The 24,818-nt window shown below is 47.3% G+C and overlaps 1 protein-coding gene across 3 annotated transcripts in view; it reads right to left on the bottom strand.

The window, feature by feature from the left end:
• EPHX2 (epoxide hydrolase 2) overlaps positions 1–24,818 on the bottom strand; it is a 57,715-nt gene that overhangs the window by 9,290 nt on the left and 23,607 nt on the right. For 2 of the 3 annotated variants that reach the window (XM_003830799.5, XM_034965877.4), the window contains exons 7-14: positions 23,493–23,588; positions 22,908–22,986; positions 21,235–21,269; positions 18,408–18,434; positions 16,806–16,891; positions 13,870–13,981; positions 2,491–2,562; positions 658–691 (exon numbers count right to left, since the gene is read on the bottom strand). In XM_003830799.5, coding sequence (XP_003830847.3) covers positions 658–691; positions 2,491–2,562; positions 13,870–13,981; positions 16,806–16,891; positions 18,408–18,434; positions 21,235–21,269; positions 22,908–22,986; positions 23,493–23,588 — 541 coding nt within the window. The remainder of the gene's footprint in view (positions 1–657; positions 692–2,490; positions 2,563–13,869; positions 13,982–16,805; positions 16,892–18,407; positions 18,435–21,234; positions 21,270–22,907; positions 22,987–23,492; positions 23,589–24,818) is intronic. The other variant, XM_008956234.4, reaches the window with a different exon arrangement.

Raw genomic sequence — 24,818 nt, 5'->3', positions numbered from 1 at the left:
TTAGTCCAGAGTTTTATACAGATGGTCAGCACGTGCCCAAACAAGTGACAGTGGTCATCATTATTCATAAAAATACAAGTGAATGCTGTCAAGGCCACAGTGCTGCAGCAAAAATAAGGTCTTGTGGAAAGAGTGCTGGATCTAGGGGCCATGGGGATGAGCTCAAATCAAATCTCAACTCTGACCCTTCACTCATACCCAACCCAGGAGGGAGACAAGGATGAGCTCCAGGTGGGGGAATTGGAAACATGGCGCCTGGATGGAGAGGGGCCAGTGGACTGCAATGGAGGAGACCTGGGCAGGGGCCCCACCCCACTCCGCCTGCATACACCAGGTGACCCCCGTAGAGGTAAGCTCTCAATCCTGGGGTCCTTATCAGTAGAGGGTGAATTTTGCCCTGGACAAGCTCTAAGACTCCTCCAAGCTCTTACTGCTTAAGATCTTGAAGCCACAGCTCCCTAGAGGGTAGGAACTCCAGGCTGTGTGCTCAGGCCTGGGGTTAGAGTCAGCCCTATGCATGCCGAGGGGACCCTGGTTGGGCAACTTAAAGTTCAGAGCTGGAGAGCTCAGGGCTTCTGCCCATTGCAGTCAGAGACAGAAACATCCCTTTAACATTCAGCTGGTTCCAGATATGGCTCTCCCAAGCATGTCTCTTACCCGCTTCACAGACTTTATGCATGGATAAAACACTCTGAAGGAAGAAAAGAAAAGAGTTACAAATGATGTCATGGGTGATACAAAGGAAATATGCTCATCTGAAAACCCTGTTACGACAAATGACAAAGGAAATATGCTCATCTGAAAACCGTGTTATGACAAATGACCTCTGAGTACCACGCAGACTGTAACAAACATGTGGAACTCCCAAGAGAGCCAGGGACCCCCTCACAGAAGTCAAGTAAAGAGTGGGCTCACGACCAAAGCTCTGGGCTGAGACTGCCCCAGGGCCCTTGCAGACCTTGGTAATATGAAGACCTAGGTTTATCAGCCAATGGGAACAAGAAAAGAGGCCTTGGCCTATGATGAGAAGTTGAAGATGTGATATTCCATGCTCCTCCATGGTAAATCCAGTAAATCTGGGGTCTCTGACATGCTATACCCTCAGTGAAAAAATTGATTAGAAAAAAAATCCCCTCATGATGATAAAGATGTTAAAGGAGTTTGTCTGTTTCAGCTTGGTACTAAGAGGAAACCAAAAGACACCCCCTTGGGAATTCATAGCTCTAGGCCTGCCTTCCCAAGTGCTTGGATTTGAGTTTGCATTCTCTGCATGATCTGGAAACTCTCAAGGTGTGAAGTAAACAAGAACAACAACAACAATAACAACAAAGTGAGCCTTGGTTGGTAATGCCACCAGGATGCCTGGCAGAAGAAATCCTTAACCACTCAAGGGGTCATTTCCTCAAGCCCGATTGAAGCAGATGGGTACAGATTAAGTACTGCTGAAGATGAGCTTATAAACCAAAATTACAAAACCCACACTCACACAAAAAGGCCCCACAGCAAGAGGCAAAAAATGCAGCAAACAGTAAATACGACTCCCCAAAAACATCCAATAACAGAGTTTGTGAGAGGGAGAGAGAGAAACAAGAGAGAATTAGAAATGAATATACTTAAAATAATTGAAAACATAAAAGGAACTGAAAAATAAGAATACAACAAGACTCTATCAAAAGAGATCAGAATGATTTGAAAAAGAACCAAATAAAACTTTCACAAATTAAAAAAAACTATTTATTGAAATTAAAACTTCAAAGACAGGTTAAACTGCAGATCAGACACTGCAGTGTCCAGGACAATTAATTGGCTAAGACAATTAATGTATAGGAGGTTAGACCCGAGGCTAACTCACAAGCAATGACAGAAGTTTCTAAAAGAAAATAACCTAAAATTCTATACTCAGATAAATGATTCTTCAAGATTAAAATTAAGATGTCTTCAGGCACCAAAATGTGAATTTACCACCAACAGACTCTTATTGAGAGAACTACTAAAGGGGATGCTTCAGGAAGAAAGAAACTGAACTCAATGCAAATGAGTGAGATGCAAGAAGTGATCAGTAAAGTAGAAAATATGGGACAGTTTGAGCAGGCACTGACTGTATATAAAACAACAATAGTGATGATGACTCCTAACACGTAAGACAGGAGGGTGCAGGTTACAGAGTTAAAGGTTTCTAAACTCCTCTGCTTCAAGAAGAGGGTTGGGGACATCAATTAATTTTGTACTTGGGTAAGCCAATTATGCATGTTAAAATGGTAATGGTAATAGCATAATTTCCAAGCCATCATTATTATAATCATTCTCTGACCTTGTGTGTCAGCGAGGATGTAAATTTTCCCAGTAGAGTGAGGACCTCAATTACCCTGACTATAGAAATGAAAGAAAAGGAGGCCAGATTGCTACTCCTGGTCCCTGCCACACACTAGGTACCCTACTTCCTTCACAACTGCCCCCTCCTGTTCTTCTGCACCCGTCCCCACCCCTCACCTCATCGCTTGCTCTGAAGAGGCTTTTGAAAGTCCGACTCAGGTTCTGTTCCAGTTCAGCCTCAGCCACTCCCTAAAACAATCAAGAAAGCAAAATGAAGGACCCCCTAGAAATCGTGGAAACTGTACCCCTCCTTCATCTGACTGAAAGCAAGAAGCACCCTACCTGTGCCCCATCCAGCCCAAGTTTCATCAGAATAGCATCCATTTGAATTTTCATCATAAAACATGTCTTTTAAAAAGGTTAGCATAAAATACAAGATGCTAACTGTAGTTCCCCACGGGAGGCAGGTTTATAGATGCCACTTTCTTTGTGTTTTTCAATATTCCTATAATGAGAAGGTACTACTTATAATAATCTCTTGAAAGGATTTGGGAGGGGGCTGGTAGAGGAATGGGTTGGAGGCTGACTGGTGGTAAGAAGAGAGGGGCTCCAAGGATTCTGAGAAACCAAGCAGAAAAGCCAAAAACTATATACCAAATGCTCTTCCATCCAGGCATCTAAATTTCGCTATATTGAGGCCAGGAGTTTAAGAGCAGCCTGGGCAACCTAGCGAGACCCCATCTTTACAAAGAAACTTAAACAATTTTTTTTTTGCTGTAGAAACTTCAAAATCAACTCCTTTGACTTGGGTCTTAATTGTTACAGACCATTAGATTGCCAATAGATTGTATTCCACAGACAGGGCAGCAAGGTTTCCACTGTTAAAGAGCTGGGACACATAGCCTTCCTGGTGACAAATGACCAGGTCCTTCCAGTTCTTGCGAGCAGTATGGCATTTAATTACCCAGTCGACACACAGTTCTCTGGCTGTTCCCAGGTCTCTGGCTTGTGTGTGGTGGGAATTCTCTGACCTGAACTTGCTTCATCAGCTCCACAGACACTGAGCTCCTTCTCTGGCAAACTGGACCAAGAGATGCCAATGTATAAAATAGGCTCCAGAACCTTCCTGGTGGACCAGAGGATGGGGGAGGGGCTTGGATGAGGACTAAAGTGAAGTGTCCAGGTCACTGAATGTCATGTGCTGAGGGCTGGGGAGGAGATTCCTACTGGAGGCTCAGGGTGTGGAGTCTTCCTCTCCTGCTTCCCCTCTCCTTCCTACCCCAACCCCCTCCAGGAGAACTTCAGCAAAGCAGACACCAAGAACAGGGGCACGGCTGGAAGGTGACAAGAGATCCATCCATGGATCCTACTCTCCTAGTGGGGGTAGCCTGGTTCATGGCTTTTTGGAGCATAAGAGGACAATTTTAATTCAAGGTGTCGTTTCCAGAAGTTGAAAGATGGTGGACCCGAAAGCTGTTCCAGACATAGTTTAGGAGAAAACAGCTGTCCTGGAGGCAGAGATCCACTAGGGGTAACCACTCAGAAATAATAAAAATCTTGGCCGGGTGCAGTGGTTCACGCTGTAATCCCAGCGCTTTGGGAGGCCGAGGCAGGCAGATCACCTGAGGTCAGGAGTTTGAGACCGGCCTGGCCAATATGGTAAAACCCCGTCTCTACCAAAAATACAAAACTAGCCGGCCATGGTGGTGCATGCCTATAATCCCAGCTACTCAGAGGCTGAGGCAGGAGAATCACTTGGACCTGGGAGGCAGAGGTCACAGTAAGCCAAGATCTCACAATTGCACTCCAGCCTGGGCAAAAAGAGCGAAACTCCGTCTCAAAATAAATAAAATAAAATAAAATAAAATATTTCTGTAACACAGCTGCTGCTGAGGGACTAGTGCTACCAGAGGGAATTGAGTTAAGTGTGGCAATGCCAACTGACTCTCCTCTCCTTCCCTCTAACCACCCACCTGCACGCACCCAAACATCAGCTGAACTGTTCTGCATGTGTTTTCTGAGCGGGCTTCCTACTCGCTGGCCTCCCTGGTTTAATACATTGTGACCTTCACCAAGAGCATGGACTTCTATTAGTTTGGCCTTCAACACCGGACCCAAACACTGCCTTCTCCATCAGGTTCCATCTTTCCCACCACCAAGGGGTAACTCTGCTTTTCTTGGATCCTGCAGAGCCTTGAATGTGCTCTCCTGGGATCCCCTTAGTGGTGGGGACTCATCCTGTTCTCAGCAGCATCTATGGCTGCCTTTGAGATAGAGTCAGAGGACAGGAAGATCCTAAAGCCACATCCACAAAGCTTTCGTTCCCACGACCTGCAGTCCTCAGTGCTTGCACACGTTGAGAGGTTACTTTTTTTATTTTTATTTTTTTTAGATGGAGTCTTGCTCTGTTGCCCAGGCTGGTGTGCAGTAGCGCAATCTCGGCTCACTGCCAAGATGGGTTCAAGAGATTCTCTTGCCTCAGCCTCCCAAGTAGCTGGGATTACAGGGGCCCACTATCATGCCCGGCTAATTTTTGGTATTTTTAGTAGAGACGGGGTTTCATCATGTTGGTCGGGCTAGTCTCGAACTTCTGACCTGAAGTGATCCGCCTGCCTCGGCCTCCCAAAGTGCTGGGATTACAGGCATGAGCCACCATGCCCGGTGAGACGTTACTCTTTTTTATTCTGCTCATCACTCCTCACGAGAGCTCTGGATCTGTGCAGTGGCAGCACAGAAGAATGGAGACATTGATCATCCGGCGGTGCTGGATCTAGGGTTGGAGATTTTCTGATGAAAGCTATGTCTGCCTGTTAATGACAGTTCCCTCCGTTTTGTAAGATTCAATTATAATGGTGCCAATGGCGGCCTTCCGCAACATGATGATGAATGCCACAGTGAGAAATAGCCATGGGAAGAAGCACATTTAGGTGATGGATGGAAGCCCTGGTCAGGTCTGTGTGTGTGGCTGTCGGTCATCATTCTTATTTACTGAGAGCAGTCCTCATCCCAGAAACAGCTGCTGTTCATGAGCTCAGGGGTGCATTTCAGTGTTTGAAGGAACCCATGGAAGCCTGGACAGGGCTTTGCCTCAAATGATCCTTTAAAGGGCAAACGATGTCAAAAAGTCAGTAAAGAAAATCAAAGAGTCTAGGTGTGGTGGCACAAGCCTGTAATCCCAGCACTTTGGGAGGTCCAGGCAGGAGGACTTTGAGGCCAGGAGTTCAAGACCAGCCTGAACAACAGTAGAGACCCTGACTCTACAAAAAATATTTTAAAAATCAGCTGGGCATGGTGGTGCATGCCTGTGGTCCCAGCTACTAGGGAGAATGAGGCAGGAGGAATGATTGAGCCCAGGAAGTCAAGAATGCAGTGAGTTATGATTGTGCCACTGCACTTCAACCTGGGCAACAGAGTGAGACCCTGTCTCTTAAAAAAAATCAGAGAGAAAAAAGGTAAATAAATCTGTTCACTCACATAAAAGTGCAGCAGAGCAACAGAAAGAATAGGATGAAGCTGGGAGCCAGAAAGGAGAGAAGATAACATTTGTCCTCTGCTTATGCACTTAGCTGAGACCTTCCAACTCTCTTTCATCTACAAAAGATAAGACTATATCTTTAAATCCTACAGACCAATGACAAATTTCCTGTCTGCCCTGGAGAGGGGCTCCTCCTTCTGTGTTCCTGCGCACAGAAGTTAAAGGATGGACTTTAGAATCCAATAAACACAGTTTCAAGCCCAAGTACTGACAGTTACCAGCTGGGGAACTTCTTTCCCTAGAGCCTCGGTTTCCTCATCTGTAAAATGGGGATTTTGTAAGGATTAAATGAGATAATGCCCATTTCTTACAATGCCTGACATGCAGGAGGCATGCCAATAAATATTAATATCATTATCTCCATTATTATTATTATTCGTTTAGAGACAGGGTCTTGCTCTGTTGCCCAGGCTGGAGTGCAGTAGTGCAATCATGGCTTACTACATCCTTAAACTCCTGGACTCAAGTGATGCTCTCGCTTCAGTCTTCTGAGGAGCTGGGATTACATGTGTGCACCACCATGCCTGGCTAACTTTTAAAACATTTTTGTAGAGACGGGGTCTGGCTATGTTGCCCAGGCTGGTCTCAAACTCCTGGCCAAGTGATCCTCCCACTTGGCCTCCCAAAGTGCTGGAATTACAGGTGTGAGCCACTGCACCTGGCTGATTTTTTAAAATTTTAAATTAATATCTAATTAGGGTTCTTTAAATGATATCATCTTGGCTTTAGATTGGGCCCTAGATCTAATGACCTGTGTCCTTATGAGAGAAAGAGGGAAATTGAGACATACAGAGACACAGAAGGGAGGATGCCACATGAAGATGGAGGCAGGGACGGGCGTGATGTGTCTACAAGCTGAGGAACACCAGGAATTGCCAGCAACGGCCAGGGGCTGGGAGACAGGCATGAAATGGACTCTCTCTCGGGAGCCCCCAGAAGGGACCAACCCTGCCGAGACCCTGATTTTGAACATCTAGCCTCAAGAACTGTTGAGAATTCACTTTTGTGGTTCTAACTCACAGCTTGTGGTACTTTGTTATGGCAGCCCCGGGAGTGGGAACACAAAAGGAGAAGCCCCTATCCAGAGCAGGCAGGAAATTTGTCATTGGTCTGTAGGATTTAAAGATACGGTCTTACCTTTTGTAGATTAAAAAGAGTCAGAAGGTCTCAGCTAAGCACATAAGCAGAGGACAAATGTTATCTTCTGTTATTTTCCTCCCATTTCTGGCCCCCAGCTTACACTAAAGCATGTCTCCAGGGGGTATCTTGATGTGGGGGCTGAGGGGAGAGGGTGAGGAGGGAAAGGGGCCAGGGTCTTCATTACCCTGGGCTCAGGGGGCCCAGGCACCACCCCCAGGAGCAACAGGCAGCAGGTGTGCCAACCGCAGGGTGGGGGTCTGGAGGGTCCCAGGATCCAAGGTGCCCTGGACTTCCCTCATCCTCTCAATTTACTTCCCATGTGCGTATTCAGCGCACTGTCAGAGGAGCCCCCAGAAATGCAGGGCACCACAAAAAGATGGAGTTTTGTCTAGACTTTCCACTCAGCGCTGGTAGGGGCGGCACTGTCAGTCACCTAATTTGCCAGGGAGGTGCCCCCACATTGGTGGAGGGCACAGGATTGCCTCCTGTGCTCAGCCCTCCTAACAGGGAGAGCTCCCCTCCACCATCCCAGGAGTTTCTCCTCTTTAATCTTCTCTTGTGTCCTTTCCAAGGTAGAGAACAGGTCTGCTGAGAGGCTGCACTTAACTGTGGCTATTGTTTTGTGGGTGAGACAATGGAGGCAGCTGTTGAAGCCAAATTGCAGGTCCACAAAGCCCCCACTCAGCCCTCCTGCCCTTTACAAGTAACGCCAAAGGATGCCATCCAGGAGTGGAGGTGAAGCCTCTGCTGGTCAGCGGGCTGGGCCAGTGACTCTGTTTCATGCTCCGTCTACCTTGACAAAAATGACTCCAATTCCTCTGGAAGTCTGCGCCAGTGTTCTCCAAGACAGGCCAGGAGAAACAGTGGGGTGGTTGTCCCTGAGGTCAAAAATGGCAGTGGCTGGAAGCATCCGAAATCTGGGCAGACAGCAAACTGTTGACCTTTGACTCTGCGGTGTGGCTGGTCAGATGAGAAAGAGGTGGACAGCAAAGACTTAGAGGGCTCTACAGGGACCCAGGGCACTGGGGGCCACCTGCCACATGCTGATGGTGCCAGCTCTTTCTGTCCATAACAGCCCTGAGCTGTGCAGCCCATTTCACAGAGGAAGACGCTCAGGTCAGGGGCCTTAAGTGCCTCGTTGAAGGTCAGGCAGATTATAAATGAGAACATCAGACTCCAAACCCCTCCATATTTGGTTCTTTTCACCACAACCTAACACAACACTGCCAATTTAAGACAATGAAAATAACCCTGCCAAGGGTTTCCTCCATAAAGGGCATAAAAATTAAAGTAACAGCCGGGCATGGTGGCTCATGCCTGTAATCCCAGCGCTTTGGGAGGCCGAGGCAGGTAAATCACCTGAGGGTGGGAGTTCGAGACCAGCCTGACCAACATGGAGAAACCCCATCTCTACTAAAAATGCAAAATTAGCCGTGCGTGGTGGTGCATGCCTGTAATCCCAGCTACTTGGGAGGCTGAGGCAGGAGAATCACTGGAACCCGGGAGATGGAGGTTGTGGTGAGCTGAGCTCATGCCATTGCACTCCAGCCTGGGCAACAAGAGCGAAACTCCATCTCAAAAAAAAAAAAAAAAAAGAAAAAAATTAAAGTAACAATGGTTAAAGCTTGGTGCATAAGGTAGCAAACAGTGGCACTTTCTTTTAAACTATATTATTCGGCTGTGAAAAATAATCAAAATAATGTCCCTCCACAGAGGATTACATAATCCATAGTCTACCTGTTACAAAACCCCATGCAGCCATTAAAAAGAATGAGATAAATCTATATGTGCTGACAAAAAAATCTGTGCAATATGTATTAAATGAAAAAGCAGCATGATTCCATTTATATGAAAAATTATATATGTGTGTGTGCTCATACACACATATATTTGCTTAAAAACATTCAAAAATAGTTTTTAAATATTTCAAAAAATGTCTGGGAAATACCAGACTATTAGTAGTAGCTATTAGTAGCTCGTTGATGGGCAAAGGGCGATTCAGCTTTTTACTTTACACAACACAGGACTTTTTTAAATAGCAAGGATGAATTACTTCATAATTTCAAAACAAAAACAAAACCTAAAAAATAAACTCTGTAACTAATCACCAGCTGTCCCCATGGCCTGAAGGAGCTACTGTGTTCTAGAGATTAAGAAAGATTCAACATTTAGGCTGGCATGGCAGCTCTCACACCTGTAATCCCAGCAGTGTGGGAGGCTGAGGTGGGAGGATCACTTGACGCCAGGACTTAGAGACCAGCCTGGGCAACACAGCAGAAAAAAAAAAGAGAGAGAGAGAGACTCAATGTTTTGAGGAGAAAGAAAATCATTTGTGGATGATTTTCAGCCAGGTAAAACCTTCTGCCTACAATTTTTCTTTTCCCACATTTTCTCTCTGATCCTTAGTTTCTCTTCTGGTTAAATACTTAAATAAAAGGGCTTTTTTCTTTTTTCTTTTTTTTTGCTCAGGCTGGAGTGCAGTACTGTGATGTCAGCTCACTGCAACCTCCATCTCCCAGGTTCAAGAGATTCTCCTGCCTCAGCCTCCCGAGCAGCTGGGATTACAGACATGCACCACCACACCCAGCTCTTTTGTATTTTTAGTAGAGACGAGGTTTCACCATGTTGGCCAGGCTGGTCTCAAACTCCTGACCTCAGGTGATCCATCTGTCTGCTGAGATTATAGATGTGAGTCACCACGCCCAGCCCAAAAGAGCATTTTTTTTTTGCCTGAAATCTGCCTCTACCTTGCTATATGTTTCCAGACACATACACAGGTGCCTGCCACCCAGTCTTCCTCAAAGAAATAAAAATACACATGTGCGGTTTAAGGACAAGTAAAGAGGACCAGTGTCGTGAGGTGGGAGAGAGCAGGGTTCACAGGATATCCTAGGTACGTTCTGGTATGGGGGGCATAATGGGGTGTGAGTATCCCCCAGGCCAAGTGAGGACTTTGGGAATCCTCAGAATTAAAACATGGAACAGCTCAGCTGAAATGACCCAGCCGATTCCACTGGCCTTCGCTGCCAGAGCTGCCTAGTCTTCATGCTTTCTCACTATACACATGGAAAGCTGTCACCTCTTCTCTGAGAAGGCAAGAAAAGCAAGCCTTGTTTGTTTCCAGCAGACTTGGCAGATTCCCAGGCCAAGATTCAGCACGTTGGCTAAGGGTTCAAAGAGCTATATTGGAGCTGACTCTAAACTTGGAGTTAATCTAAGCCTCACCCTGCAGTGCTCAGCAGAGATGACCCAGAAGTGGGAGAGATGGGGCTGGGCGCAGTGGCTCACCCAGCATTTTGGGAAGCCGAGGAGGATGGATCACCTGAGGTCAGGAGTTCAAGACCAGCCTGGCCAACATGGTGAAACCCTGTCTCTATTAAAAATGCAAAAATTAGCCAGGCATGGTGGTGGGTGCCTGTAATCCCAGCTACTCGGGAGGCTGAGGCAGGAGAATCGCTTGAACCTGGGAGCTGGAGGTTGTAGTGAGCCAAGATTGTGCCACTGCACTCCAGCCTGGGCGACACAGTGAGACTCTGTCTCAAATAATAATAATAATAAAAAAATAAGTGGGGGAGACGGGTGCACCCACAGCACAGAAGGAGTCTTCCTTAGGCTGCATGGGTCTGGAACAGCCTCAGTGCTCCTAGGGAGAAGGAGGAGATGTCAGAAATGCCTCCTCCTGGCCAGGGAGGGAGCGGGTTAGGAGGTGGCAGGAAGGAGGAACTCCCAGCACCCACTATACATCCAAGAGCTGTTCTCCATGTTATTGGCTTTATTTGCTGACCTGGAATCAGCTTAAGTTTGAAGCTATTACCTGTTTGAAAACCACCCAAAACCAACCTTTTGCAGATGAGGAAACTGAGGGCCAGGGATGGGAAGTGCCTTTGCCTACTCGTTCCTTAGAGAGTAGGTACCAGGCAGGCTGGCAGGAACCCCTGTGAGTGATTTCTCCTCCAGTCCCAGCTCTGTACCTATTGAGTGGTTCCAGTGGCTGGATGCAGCCCAACCTGGTTACTGGGTATCTTTCAGTGGCCAGATCACTAATTTGAATATCTAACATTTCCCTGCCAAGGCGCTTTGTTCTTAAGAACAAAACTGTCCCCAAAACTCTCACTGCAGATTTTAAACCCAGCTGCTACAACAGAATAGAGGTACTGATTTTTCCACAATAACTGTTAACAACCTTTGAAACAAAAAACTGTGCCTTGACAAGGGCTGTAATTACTAAGCGTCTTTCTCCTAAGGTCACTTTTGCAATCAGGATTTTGAGCCTATCCTGATTTGTCCCTCCTCTCTCTGCTTGACTCCCCATAGCACACAGAACAAAGCCCAAGCTCCCCTCCAGCATGGCTTAGTTGGAGGCATGGGCTTTGGAGTCAAACAGGCCTAGGTTGATATCCTGACCCAATCATGTACCTGGTCTTGGGCCAGTTGGGGTTAAGCCCTCTGAGCCTTGGTTTGCTCAGCTGAGAAGATAGGAGAGAATTCTTCGTGTTGCTGTGAAGATTAGAACCACGTGGCACATAAGAGCTCAAAAACAGCTGTAGCTGTAACCCATTGACAGATGACCAGATTAAGAGAATGTGGTCTATACACACCATGGAATACTATTCAGCCTTAAAAAGGAAGGCAGTTCTGGCCCCTGCTACAACATGGGTGAACCTTGAAGGCATGATGCTAAGTGAAAGAAACTAGTCACAAAAGGACAAATACTGCATGCTTCTACTTATATGAGGTTCCTAGAGGAGTCAAAATCATACAGACAGAAAGTAGAATGGTGGCTGCCAGGGCTGGGAGGAGGGGAGATGAGGAGTTAGTGTTTAATGGGCGAAGGGCTTCAGTTGGGAAGATGAAAAAGTTCTGGAGGTGGATGTGGTGATGGCTGCACAACAATGTACATGTGGTTAATGCCACAGAACTGCACACTTACAAATAGGTGACATGGTCAATTTTACATTACATGTGTTTTACCACAATTAAAAATATTTTAGGCCATGTGCAGTAGCTCACACCTATAATCCCAGCACTTTGGGAGGCCGAGGCATGTGGATCACCTGAGCCCAGGAGTTTGAAACCAGCCTGGTTAACATGGTGAAACCCCGTCTCTATATATTCACACCTGTAATCCCAGCACTTTGGGAGGCCGAGGCGGGCAGATCATGAGGTCAGGAGTTCGAGACCAGTCTGGCCAATATGGTGAAACCCCGTCTCTACTAAAAATACAAACAAACAAAAAAATAAAAAAACTAGCCGGGAGTGGTGGCATGCACCTTAGACCCAGCTACTCAGGAGGCTGAGGCAGGAGAATTGCTTGAACCTTAGGAGGCGGAGGTTGCAGTGAGCCGAGATTGCGCCACTGTACTCCAGCCTGGGCAACAGAGGGAGACTCCGCCTCAAATAAAATAAAATAAAAATAAAAAATACACACACAAAGAAGTTAGCCAGGTGTGGGGGCACACACCCGTAGTCTCAGCTACTCAGGAGGCTGATATGGGAGGATCATCTGGGCCTGGAGAGGTCGAGGCTGCAGTGAGCTATGATCACACCACTGCACTCCAGCCTGAGTGACAGAGTGAGATCCTGTCTCAAAAAAAATTTTTTTTAATGGGCTAAATACCATATGAGGAAACAAGGAGAAGAGGACTACCCACAAGCCAAGGAGAGAGGCCTCAAGAGAAACCAACTCTACAAATACCCTGATCTTGAACTTCCAGCTTCTAAAACTATAAGACTGTGAATTTCTGTTGTTGAAGCTGCCCAGTCTGTTGAGCTACCTAGCCTTTGTTATGGCAGCCCCAGCAAAGTAATACGCCCTCTACACCACACACCATACCCATAGTCTCACCATCGAGACTATCTCACACTAATGAAGGACATTGTGCTTTCATTCAGGCCAAAGGAAGCTCGTGGATTCCCACACACCAGGCTGTGGCACAGCAGGGCCCAGGCCTCCCTGTAGGATGTGGGATGCGACATGTCGAGGTCTCTTCAAAATGCCGCTGGGAGCTTTTGGTGAATGAGTCCAGTTATTGCCTGAATCGCAAAGCTCCTTTCACACAGATGCTGTCTCATCAATGAAAATAATTGTTGGAGAACAGTTACTCGTTGAATCGAAACTGGGATGGTTGTGGTCTTGCTGGAAACGGTCCCTCCTAAGAGGAGCAGAGGTGGAGGCTGGGAGAGGAACGTGGGAGACGCTCTCACATTCCTGATTAATTAATTCCTTCCATTCCTCTCTCTCTGGAGTGTGCAGGAAACATCTTTTATTCTCTCTGGATAATTCCTGCAAGTGGATGCATAGCAGATGTCTCCCACAGAAGAGGGCAGCTGCAGGCGGGGCACCAGGCCAGGTGACGTTGACTCCTGATGCTGCTCTCAGTGAATTCCAGTTAACAGTGGCAGGGATGCCCCAATATATGTATCAGCCACATCTGGGGGCATCTTTGAAAGGCATCTTTGTGGCACGTGTACTGATACCTAGAAACTTCTCAGATTCTTCAGAGCACATGTGGGGCCTGTTGCAGGACTCTTAGACCCTGGTGCCATAATCACCAGCCTTTCAGCCAGAGAACGAGGAGGGGCAGCTCTACCTGAGCATTGAGCCCCAAAACTCTGCAATTGCAGAGACACCAGAGAAGCCATCCCCCCAGGGTACAACATCCCCCGGCCCTTCACCACCCGAACACACACGGAAATGTGCCATTGCCTGGGAAGGATCAGCTGGGCATGGCAGCCAGTTTCACCTGAGCCCACCTGTAAAATCATTTCTGACTAATGCCACATAAAATTAAAGGGGACAGTGATAAAGCAAATAAGAAGGAGACAGGAAGGGGAAAGGCAAACACTAATGCTCCCATTGTTGCCCTTGGTGCCATACTTACTGGTTCCTGGAAGTAGAGCTGGTAATCAAATACTGGGTTGGCTTTGATACTCTCCAAAGGGGACACGTTGGGATTTGCTGGTATGAAGGGAGTATTCAAACTGGCCACCGCCCTACAGAAATAAGAGGCAGCAAGACATAGCCCCTGTAAGAAGATAGTCTTACAAGAGCCAGAAAGGACTTTGCAGTTCAAAACTGAAGCTCAGAGTGGGAACATTCTATGCACAAGGTCATACACTAGCAGTGAATGGGAGAATGGGATCAGAACTCAGGATTTTCGATTCCTAGTCCATTGTTTTTTTTCCTACTAAACTGCAGTATTTCTCACCAACTTGCCTTAGACACATAGGTGCGCACGCGCGCGCGCACACACACACACACACACACACAGAGTACACATACTATAGCAACCCTGGATAGAATATGGAGACACGAATCTCTCTCTAGTTTTAAAATATACATTCATTTTTTTCCCTCCCTTTATTCACTCATTGTGTCTCCTCTGGATTGAGCATAATTCTATGGCATATACTAGAGGAGAGAAAATGTAAAATGAATAAAATATCGTTTTTATCCTCAAGGAGCTCATTATAATTTAATAAGGAAAAATAGAAAAACACACAGTGACCTTATGAGATGACTATGATATGAGCCATAGAATAGCACAAAATAGCATAGGAGTTGGAAGGAGATAAGGAATTCCTGAACTGGGCATCATGGAGGACCCTGTGGAAAAGGGAGCATTTGAACTTGGCTTTTCAGAATGGGGAGAGCTGGGGAGGGGAACAAGGCCTGGGAGGGGAACAACATAAGGTAGCCTGAGCAAATTCTAGAAGGGGGCAAAGCTTGCAGCTGTATTCAATGGGGCACACAGTCTGCGTGGCTAGAAGCCAAGCATGGAATGGAATATGTTGGGAAATAACAACAGAAAGGCAGTGGGGAGCCTAGACATGAAGGGACCTGAGTCTGAATTTGGTGCTGTAAGAACCAAGAAAACCATGAGGGCTTCTCAGAAGAAGGGAGGGTGGATCCGAGTTGCAGTCAGGATGATTAATCCAGCCCTGAGAGACCACATGGACACAGAGAGAGAGGTCAGGAAGATTAATCAAGCACTGAGAGACCATATGGAAGCAGACAGAGAGGTCAGAACCCGGGAATCCAGCCAGTAGACCACTGACTTATCACCTGAAGAGGGAATAGGATGCTAGCAAAAGGAATAGAAAAGACGGACAAGCGTAGTGGCTCATGCCTGTAATCTCAGCACTCTGGGAGGCTGATGGGGGTGGATCACTTGAGGCCAGGAGTTCTAGACCAGCCTGGCCAATGTGGTAAAGCCTCATCTCTACTAAAAATACAAAATTTAGCTGGGCGTGTTGGTGCATGCCTGTGGTCCCAGCTACTCAGGAGGCTGAGGCAGGAGAATCACTTGAACCCAGAAGGTAGAGGTTGCAGTAAGCCAAGGTTGCACCACTACACTCCAGCCTGGACAATGGAATGAGACTCTGTCTCAAAAAAAAAAAAAACAGGAATAGAAAAGGGGGTGAATTTGAGGGGCAAACACAGCTCGTTGCTATCTTTCCTTTTGTTGACTTTAACCAGTACGTTGTGCAGTCTGCAGGGTAACTTTTTGGTGAACCCAATTCTTAAGAATCAAGCTCTTATTTCCACTTTGAATGAGAGAGGGGACAGAGAAAGAGAGAGGAAGAAGCTAGAATATGCTATGTACCCACAAGAAATTTTTAAAAAAAATTTAAAAAGCTAGAGAGATGAACACAACAATAGCATGAAAACTTTAACAATATTTTAGGAACATTTGATTCTTTTTATTCTTTGATATAATCCTATCATTTGAGCCAGGAGTGAAGCAGAACAAAGTTTCCTGGTAGTTCCAATCTCATAAACTTAGCCAAATACAAAATAACTGGGTTAGTTAGGGAAATTCAGATGGTGGCTTAGGATGATGTTTCTTTAACTTGCTAAGACCAGAGGCTAAAATGGGAAGTCAGACAGGTTTAGCTGCAGCTCACCAGCTCAAATGGCCAAAGAGACTACAGAGTCTCTGGGCCCAAAACCTGCCATCTGATAGCTCCCACTCAAGCCACGAAATGCTGGTCTAAGAATGATTATGAATGAAATGGTGGGGACCATGACATGCTGGGCTCACTGGACATTTGCACAGCATTTTCTGGTTGTGGAGTCAGGCAGGAGTTACCATTACCACTTTGTGGTTGAGAATGCCAAAGCCTAAGAAGCGAAGTGATGTGTCACACAGCTGATCAGGGCAGACCGAAGGCCACGCTTTCTGATTCCCAGTCCAGGACTGAAGACACACCTGTTGCCTCCCCTGCACCCCTCAAGCTCAGCCAGGATCCTCCTGTATTCCCACTGGCCACTCGGGCCCTGAATTATTTGTCCCATTGCCTGTAAGTGGAACAGGTGCCGCTTCCTAACACATTAGCTCATTGGGCCCCTTTTTTTTTTTTTGGAAACGGAGTTTCACTCTTGTCACCCAGGCTGGAGGGCAATGGCATGATCTTGGCTCACTGCAACCTCCACCTCCCGGGTTCAAGCGATTCTCCTGCCTCAGCCTCCAGAGTAGCTGGGAGTATAGGCGCACGCCACCACGCCGGCTAGTTTTTGTATTTTTAGTAGAGATGAGGTTTCACCATGTTGGCCAGGGATGGTATCAAACTCCTGACCTCAGGTGATCCACCCCCCTTGGCCTCCCAAAAATGCTGGGATTACAGGCATGAGCCACCACGCCCGGCTAGGCCCTCTTTATAATGTGTCACCAGACACTAAAGAGTGAAGACATCACCTTCCCAGACTACCTACTTGTTTTTGAGAAGTTTTCTGGGCTTAAAGATCTGAGGAACAATTCTCACAGGAGTTCAAGTCCAGCCTCCTCCAAATCTTTATTGCCCGAGGCCCAATTACCTCACTCTCTCGGGGTAGAAGAGAGCCATGTACCACACCAGCATGCCACCCCAGTCATGGCCAATGAACACTGCTTGAGAGAGGCCCTAGAGAAGGAAAAAGAAGGGAGCCGAATGTGGGGAGGCTTCTGGAACGGGGTGCTGAGAGGTTCGGCCCTCAGCCAGCCCCTCGACACCAGGGCCTCCTCCCCCGGCCCACAGCAGCTCTCCAAATGCCCACCCTTCAAGCCTCTCCTCCCTCCACCAGCCACAGACCCTCAACACAAATAGCCAGCCTTCTACATCTGCTTAGGAGACCGAGGCCACAGGCCATGGGTTCCTTCTCCCTCTCTGCCTTCTCTCAAATCAAAGTTTCCTTCGTTCTTTTCTCCTTTTTCCTCCCTTCTATCTTAAAAGAAGTAAAACTTACCTCTTCATGTTCCATGTGCATCTTTTATCAAATGATTATGCTTCTACCCCCCACAACCCCACTTTTTTGGAAGCTCTCCTCCCTTAAACAACCATTAAAAGTCCCAAAGCATCTTTAATCTCTCTCTTTCCACTGCTGGTATTGAAAATGACAACGTCAACTCCCCTTTATGGAAGAGCTATAGCCACGTGTCACTTAACAAGGGGGACACGTTCTCAGAAATGTGTCAGGTGGTTTCGTCACACAAACATCACAGAGCGAAACCTAGATGGCAGAGCCTATCCACACCTCGCTCCACACTGACCCCACTGGCAGCAACCGCAGAGTCACTCTCTCAACAATAAGGGACACGCTTCTAGACAGAAGTCTGTACAGAGTCAGGACTGGGTGGCCACTCTGGGCCATGCCCTGTTCCCTGTCCCCATCACACACAAAAGTTCCAAACCTAATCCCAGGAAACTGAGAATCTGCAGAGGGTAGGGACCATGATATTCTCAGGGTCTCTTCCCTGCCGTGTCAGGCACAGCGCCCTGCTGGTGAACCAGAGGTCAGCCTCCTAGATCCTCTCTGACTCCCACATCCAATTAAGAGGCCTTAAGTCCCACAGCTCCATCATCCTTCTCTGTCCTCCACTGCTGCTGTTCTGCCTGGGCCTGACCCCTCCGTCCATTCTGCCCCTCTGACCTCACTTGGGGGAAGGGGAGGCTGTTATACCATGCAGTCTTGGGAGTGGGAAGTGTACTCTGCAAAAGCGCATTCTCAGCTCACCACTGCTGATTTGCTTTCATTTGGTATCATTGAGTTTGACATTCATGACAATGTCAAATGCAAACAGGAGGTTTTAGGAGTGTCAGAAGGGATGAAAGTTTAAAGAGCTGAGAAATATTAGCCTATGGGGTATTTTCCAAACTTCTCTAATGGATATTCAAGCCTGTCCTCCCTGGTCCCATTCCCTGGAACCTGCCTTTCATTAAAAGACAAATAAACGAGCTCATCTCCATCCTGTTCTCCACGCAATCCTTGCTCTTTGTCATTGTTTTTGTGATTTTCCCTGCCCATGCCCACTCTGCCCTAAACTGCCCCAAAATGGGCCCTCCCTGCCCGTGCACCTCTGCTCGAGGCTGACGCCTTTTCTTTAATTACCCAGGCCCCAAAGGAATTCTCCAAAGATATCAGTTCAAAATAATGACTTACCAGTTTATCCAGGAAGGTTACCATCTCCTAAGAAAGAAGACACACACAGGCAAAATCAGCAACCACACCCGCCTGCCTCAGCCTTTATGATGGGCTGAACTGCGTCCTCCCCAAAACTGCTGTGTTGAAGTCCTAACCCCCAGGGCCTCAGAATGGGACTGTTTTTGAAGATACAGCCTTTAAGGAGGTGATTAAGGTAAAATGAGGCCATATGGGTGAGCCCTAATCCAACGGGTCTGGGAGTCCTGATCAGAGGAGGAGATTAAGCCGGGCACAGTCGCTCAAGGCTGTAATCCCAGCACTTTGGGAGGCCGAGGCGGGCAGAACATGAGGTCAAGAGATCAAGATCATCCTGGCCAACATGGTGAAACCCCATCTCTACTAAAAATATAAAAATTAGCTGGGTGTGGTGGTGCACGCCTATAGTCCCAGCTACTTGGGAGAATGAGGCAGGAGAATCACTTGAACCCAGGAGGCAGAGATTGCAGTGAGCCGAGATCATGCCACTGCACTCCAGCCTGGTAACAAAGTGAAACTCCATCTCAAAAAAAAACCCAAAACAAAACAAAACAAAAATTAGCTGGGCGCAGTGGCCGGCGCCTGTAATCCCAGCTACTCAGGAGGCTGAGGCAGGAGAATCGCTTGAACTCAGGAGGCGGAGGTTGCAGTGAGCTGAGATCGCACCACTGCACTCTAGCCTGGGCAACAGAACAAGACTCCATCGCAAAAAAATAAAAAAAAATAAAATTAAAAAAAAGGAGAGATTAGGCTGGGCACAATGGCCCGCACCTGTAATCCTAGCACTTTGGGAGGCTGAGGCAGGAGGATCCCTTGAGCCCAGAAGTTGAAGACCAACCGGGGCAACATAAGGAGACCCTGTTGCTTATTAAAAAAAAAAAAAAAAAGAAAAGAGAAGAGGAGGAGATTAGGACACAGACACGCACAGAGGGACGAGCACGTGAGGACACAGGAAGAAGGTGGCATCTACAAGCCCAGGAGAGGCCTCAGAGAAACAACTGTGCCATTGTTGGCCAGACCTAGGCCAGACCTGTGCAGACTGTGACCAGCATGGAGTTCCTGCTCTAAGACAGGTGTAAGCACCATCCTGGAGATGAGCCCCTCACTTCAGTGCTGGCAGCGGAGGCCGAGACCTTGATCTTAGACTTCCAGCCTCCAAAACTGTGAGAAAACAAACGTCTACTGTTGAAGTGCCTAGTCTGTGGCGCTTTGTTACGGTAGCCAGGCTGAGCAGTGCAGCCGTCCATCGTTCATCAGTCTTCACGACATCACCCTTCCCTTCCCAGCATCCTCTCAGGAATCAAGCTGACTCCAAACACGCACAGTGAATTATTCAGTGTACGCCAATACATATCCCTAACTATCCCATCACCATTGTAAGACAGCAAGCCTGGGCTCTTTACTGGAGGGAGATGGAAGACAGCTGCCCTGTAGAGCTTGCCCTCGTGCTGCTGCAGGGGAGCAGTGAGAAGCTTGTTCCACCCTGGGGACAACACATTCCTGCCCCCACCACCCACTGTCCTGACACAGAAACTGGCTTCTTTTGCTGAGCATCGTCTTTTGAGGGATCATTCCCACTGAAGCTTGCACCAGCATGTCATTCCTCTGTATAGCTGAACAGTGCCCCACTGCAGGGATGGGCCACATTTTATTTATCCATTCATCAGCTGATGGACATGTGGGTTGTCTCCATTTTTGGCTGTTAGGGATAATGTTGCTGTGAACATTTGCATCTGGGTGTCTTTGTGGACCTATGTCATCGATTTTCTTGGGTAAACACCTAGCTGTGGATGTACTCATGATTTTTCAAAGGTGGAACAGGAGGATGGGAGCACCATCTTGTTGGTTTTTGGTAAAAGGACTTTCTTCAAGAGACCAGTTCTCCTAAGTGACCCAATGTCTCTGTCTCAAGAATGGATTTTGATGGAAATAAGCAAGGTCCAGGTTAGAGGACAACAGCAGGAGAGGGGCTCCTGGGGTCACTGGTGAGACCTTGGTAAGACTTTGGGGGAGACACTTGGGATCAGAAGCAGCAGAGTGCAAGAGGCAAAGACTGGAAAACTGAGGAAGCAGGAGCAGCCCTGCCTGGAAATGGAACTTTTACCCATGATTGCTTCTGAGATGCCAAAGCCAGCGCATGAAGCTGTGGGGCACACATGAGGGGGAGAAGCCCCCACAGGGCTGTGACTCAGAGATGGAGGCTTTTGTAATCGTAGTGTCACCAGCAGCATTACTAGTTCCCCAGCCAACCTGGGGGCTGTTTCCTCCCCTGGGCTCCCCCAGCTTTTGCTTTTGCTCCTGAGCTGCGTGGAGGTTTGGGACCCAGTCTCTCCTCACCTTGGCCTCGGCCTCCCCTGCCAGCACTGAAGTGAGGGGCCCCTCTCCAGGATGGTGCTTACACCTGTCTTAGAGCAGGAATTCCATGCTGGTCACAGTCTGCACAGGTCTGGCCTAGGTCTGGCCAACAATGTCTTTACCAGAATAAAGTGACTTTTTTCAATGCTTTAGATGGTGAGGCAATCGAATGCAGTACTGCAGGCTTCCAACCTGGCTCTACCGGCTGCTGACCTTTTAACTTCCCATGACTCAGTTTTCTCTTCTGTCAGTTGCTTGGAGGAAGACCTGACACACAGTCAATGCTGCATACATGTGGGCTATCATTTGGAAATACTGTTCAACTTTCAGTAGGAATTTATACCCAGAGGCTGTGAAATGATGCTTCCCTAAAATTTGAATGGATACCCCAGCTTCGGGTTTATAGCAACAAAAATCGCAGGATGGGGAAGATGTTACCCAAGATTCTTCTTACCTTACATAACACTTCCATGCAATATTCTTCTATTTCTGCAATTAAAAATAAAAGAAACATATTTAATTCACGTTACTTAAAATATATCAACACATCAAAAGGACCTTTTTGCAAAGAAAACCAAAAACCAAACAACAACAACAAAAACCCACAAAAACTTACTAAATCCTTAGACTGAGGTAGACTCGAGTGTTTGCTTTTGCTTTTGTTGCCTGTGCTTTTGATGTCATATCCATCTGTGAAATCATTGCCAAGACCAATGTCAAGCTTTCCCCCTGTGTTTTCTTCTAGAAGCTGTACAGTTTCAGGTCATACATCTAAGCCTTTCATCCATTTTGAGTTGATTTTTGTGTGTGGTGTAAGATAAAGGTCCAATTTCATTCTTTTTCATGTTTCCCCACCACCATTTGTTTGAAGAGAGTGTCCTTTCTCCACTGTGTATTCTTGATACCCTTGTCAAAGATCAGTTGACCACATACATGTGGATCAACTGCTGGGCTTTCTATTCTGTTCCACTGAAAGTATGTCTGTCTTTATGTTTGTATCACACTGTTTGTATCATACTATAGACTTATAATATAGTTTGAAATCAGGAAGTGTGCTTCAAATGCCTCCAGCTTTGTTATTCTTTCTGAAGGTCGCTTTGACTATTTGCAGTCTTTTGTGGGTCCATAAGAACTGTAGAATTGCTGTCTCTATTTTTGTAAAAAATGCCATTGAGATTTTGACAGGGATTGCATTGCATCTGTAGATTACTTTGGGTCATATGAGTACCCAAATCAATGGGTAGTATGATTTAAAAAATAATAGCAATTTTAACAATAACAATATTTTAACAATAGCAATTCCAGAAAGCAAAAAGAAAAAGAACAACAAAAATAGAGACAATACAAGAAAAAATTATCAAAGAAATAATTCATGAAAAGTTACAAGAACTGAAAGATAAATGTATCCAGCAAAGTGGGTCTCTACTAAAAATACAAAAATTAGCCAGGTGTGGTGGCACACACGTGTAATCCCAGCTACTAGGGAGGCTGAGGCAGGAGAATCACTTGAACCCAGGAGGCAGAGGTTGCAGTGAGCTAACATCACACCATTGCACTCTAGCCTGGGTGACAGAGTGAGACTCCGTCTCAAAAAAAAAAAAAAAAAAAGGAAGGAAATTGTGGTGCCGTCTATAACATGGAGGAAACTTCAGGACATTATGCTAAGTGAAAGAAGCCAGACACAAAAGCACAAATACTGTATGATTCCACTTATATGCGGTCTTTAGAGGAGTTAGATTCATAGAGACAGAAAGTAGAATGGAAGTTGTCAGGGGTTGGGGAGAGGAAGAACTGAGGACTGAATACAGCCTTTCAGTTTTGCAAGATGAAGAATGTTCTGGAGATGGATGGTACATTCTATGTCCGCCATCCCCCATGATCAGTGGGAGATCCCTTGGAGCATGAGCCTTAGGGGCTGCTGTATTCATTCAGAGTGTGGGGGGCAGGGGCATCTGAGGCCCAAAGTGCAGAGACACAGGGCACCGTAGGAGAGGAAAGAGGTGAAGTCAGACTGTCTTAAGGGGAAGGCTACTCTGATCTGGGACCAGGGAAAGCACCGAGGCGTGGAGCGCTCAGGCAGGTAGAAGGCAAGACCAGTATAAGACAGCTGCAAGACAGCGCACCCACCGGGAGGAGCAGATGACTCTCCATAGCCTTTCATGTCCATAGCTAGGACCCGGTAACCTGCCTGGGCCAGCGCAGGGATCTAGAAAACAAACAGGCACACTCCAGCATGGTCCCATCAGTCCTAGGTGGATACTCCCTCTTTGCTTCCCTCCATCCCCTTCTTCCTGTAAATGGCTCAAACCAAGAGCCACAGGGCACTACCCGGTAACTTTGCCATGGAGCTGAAATGAGCCCATTTATACAGGGCTGCTGTGGACGGTGGTGGGGCACGGGAGAAATGCCACATCTAAGACAGCATCTTCCCTGGCAAAGCTCTTGCAGCTTTCTATACTCATTAGAGAGACTTCCCAGCAGGGGGCATGGAGTGTCTTAAAGAAGTCTGCCCTTTTCTAATCTGCAAAAGTGCCTCGTGGCCTAGCATAGCCCTGAGGTCTGGAGTCACCCTCCTGCCCCAACCTGGTCACACTTTGGAGACAATGCTCCACTGTCAGGTTTCAGCTTCCTCACGACAGTCCACGTCGGACCACACCATCTAGACTCCCCCAACCTCACCCTGACTGGCTGCATCTTCCTCAGCTTTCTCACCTGGTACCTCCAAGAATACCAGCTCTCGGGAAATCCATGGCAGAGGCACACAGCAGGGCCGGAGCCCAGCTCCACAAAATGCAGACGGACCCCGGGCTGTGGAAGGGAAAGAGGAGCGGGCAGCGACCAAGCACCAGGCCCAGTGGACCCAGGCCCCACAGCGTCTGCAGAATGCCAGGGCCGTTTCAGTCCGTTGCTGGATTGTGCATGACCCAGATTTCTCAGTGAAAGACCCGTGTTACATGAAAATGGCTGAGAAGAGGCCCTGGCCAACCTACTCAATAAAAACAGGTGGCTCTCACCATAACCTAAGAATTCTGCAAAGATTATGATGTTGGAAAACAAAATAAAACAAAACAACACACTTCTCCTTCCTCTCTACAAGGCCCCCATACTCTCACAGTTTCTGATGCTGTTGTGATGTGTTTTCAGTATATTAAACAGGGGGCTGATACTGTGCAGAATACTGTTGCAAGACTTTTCCTTAGTTCAGCTAAAGACGGGGTCCTTGTTCCCAAGGTCATGAAAATATAGGCTCGCAGTTTGAAGCATGAGTAAAGAGCAGGGTTTTATTGGTGAAAAGGAAAAAAATGGGGAACAGGGACTCTCTGCAAGGCCAGAGTTCCCTGCCAGAGCACTTCCCGCCTCGCTGTTGGAATCCCAGTTTCCACACAGGAGGAGGAGGGGCCAGGCTCCTCCCTGCTGCAAAGGGCAAGAACTTCCTGAGGCTCCACCCCAGTGCACAGGCTGTTTGGAGTTTCTCTGGGGACCCCCTCCCACCTGGCTGTCTCAATACTATAAGTGTTTCATTAAGAGCTGTTTACTTCTTAAATATGAAATCTGTTCAAGCTTTGCCACACCCATAGTCTTTTTGGGGGCTATGGGTGTGGCAGAGACTGTGAGGGCTTGACAAAGTCTGTGTTCCCATCTTCTTCCAGACACATGGTAGCATCTCGCAGAGCACTTCCCCTCCTACAGTCGGTGTGGACGCACAAGTGAGCTCCGGCCAGTGTCTCCCAAGCAGAGGAAAGGTGCTACATCCGGGGCTCACAGGAACCTCCTGTGCGTGGCCTCCCTCCCTTTGCCTATCTCTGCCTGAATGACATGGGCCTTGAGGAAGGTGGAGGCAGCAGAGAGAAGGAGCCTGGTTGCTTGAATGGCTGTGTGGACAGAGCCCACAACACTGCACTGTGCTGTAGGCGAGAAATACACTTGGTGTGAAGCCACTGAAAGGGACAGGGTGTTTGTTATAGCCACTAACCAGCCTTGACTATTATGGTGGGGTCCAGCCAAATGAACCAAATAATCAAAGTGCCCTGTTCTTAC

This window comes from Pan paniscus, chromosome 7, assembly GCF_029289425.2.
Source record: "Pan paniscus chromosome 7, NHGRI_mPanPan1-v2.0_pri, whole genome shotgun sequence".
Lineage (NCBI taxonomy): Eukaryota > Metazoa > Chordata > Mammalia > Primates > Hominidae > Pan > Pan paniscus.
This window is presented reverse-complemented; position numbering and strand designations above follow the sequence as displayed.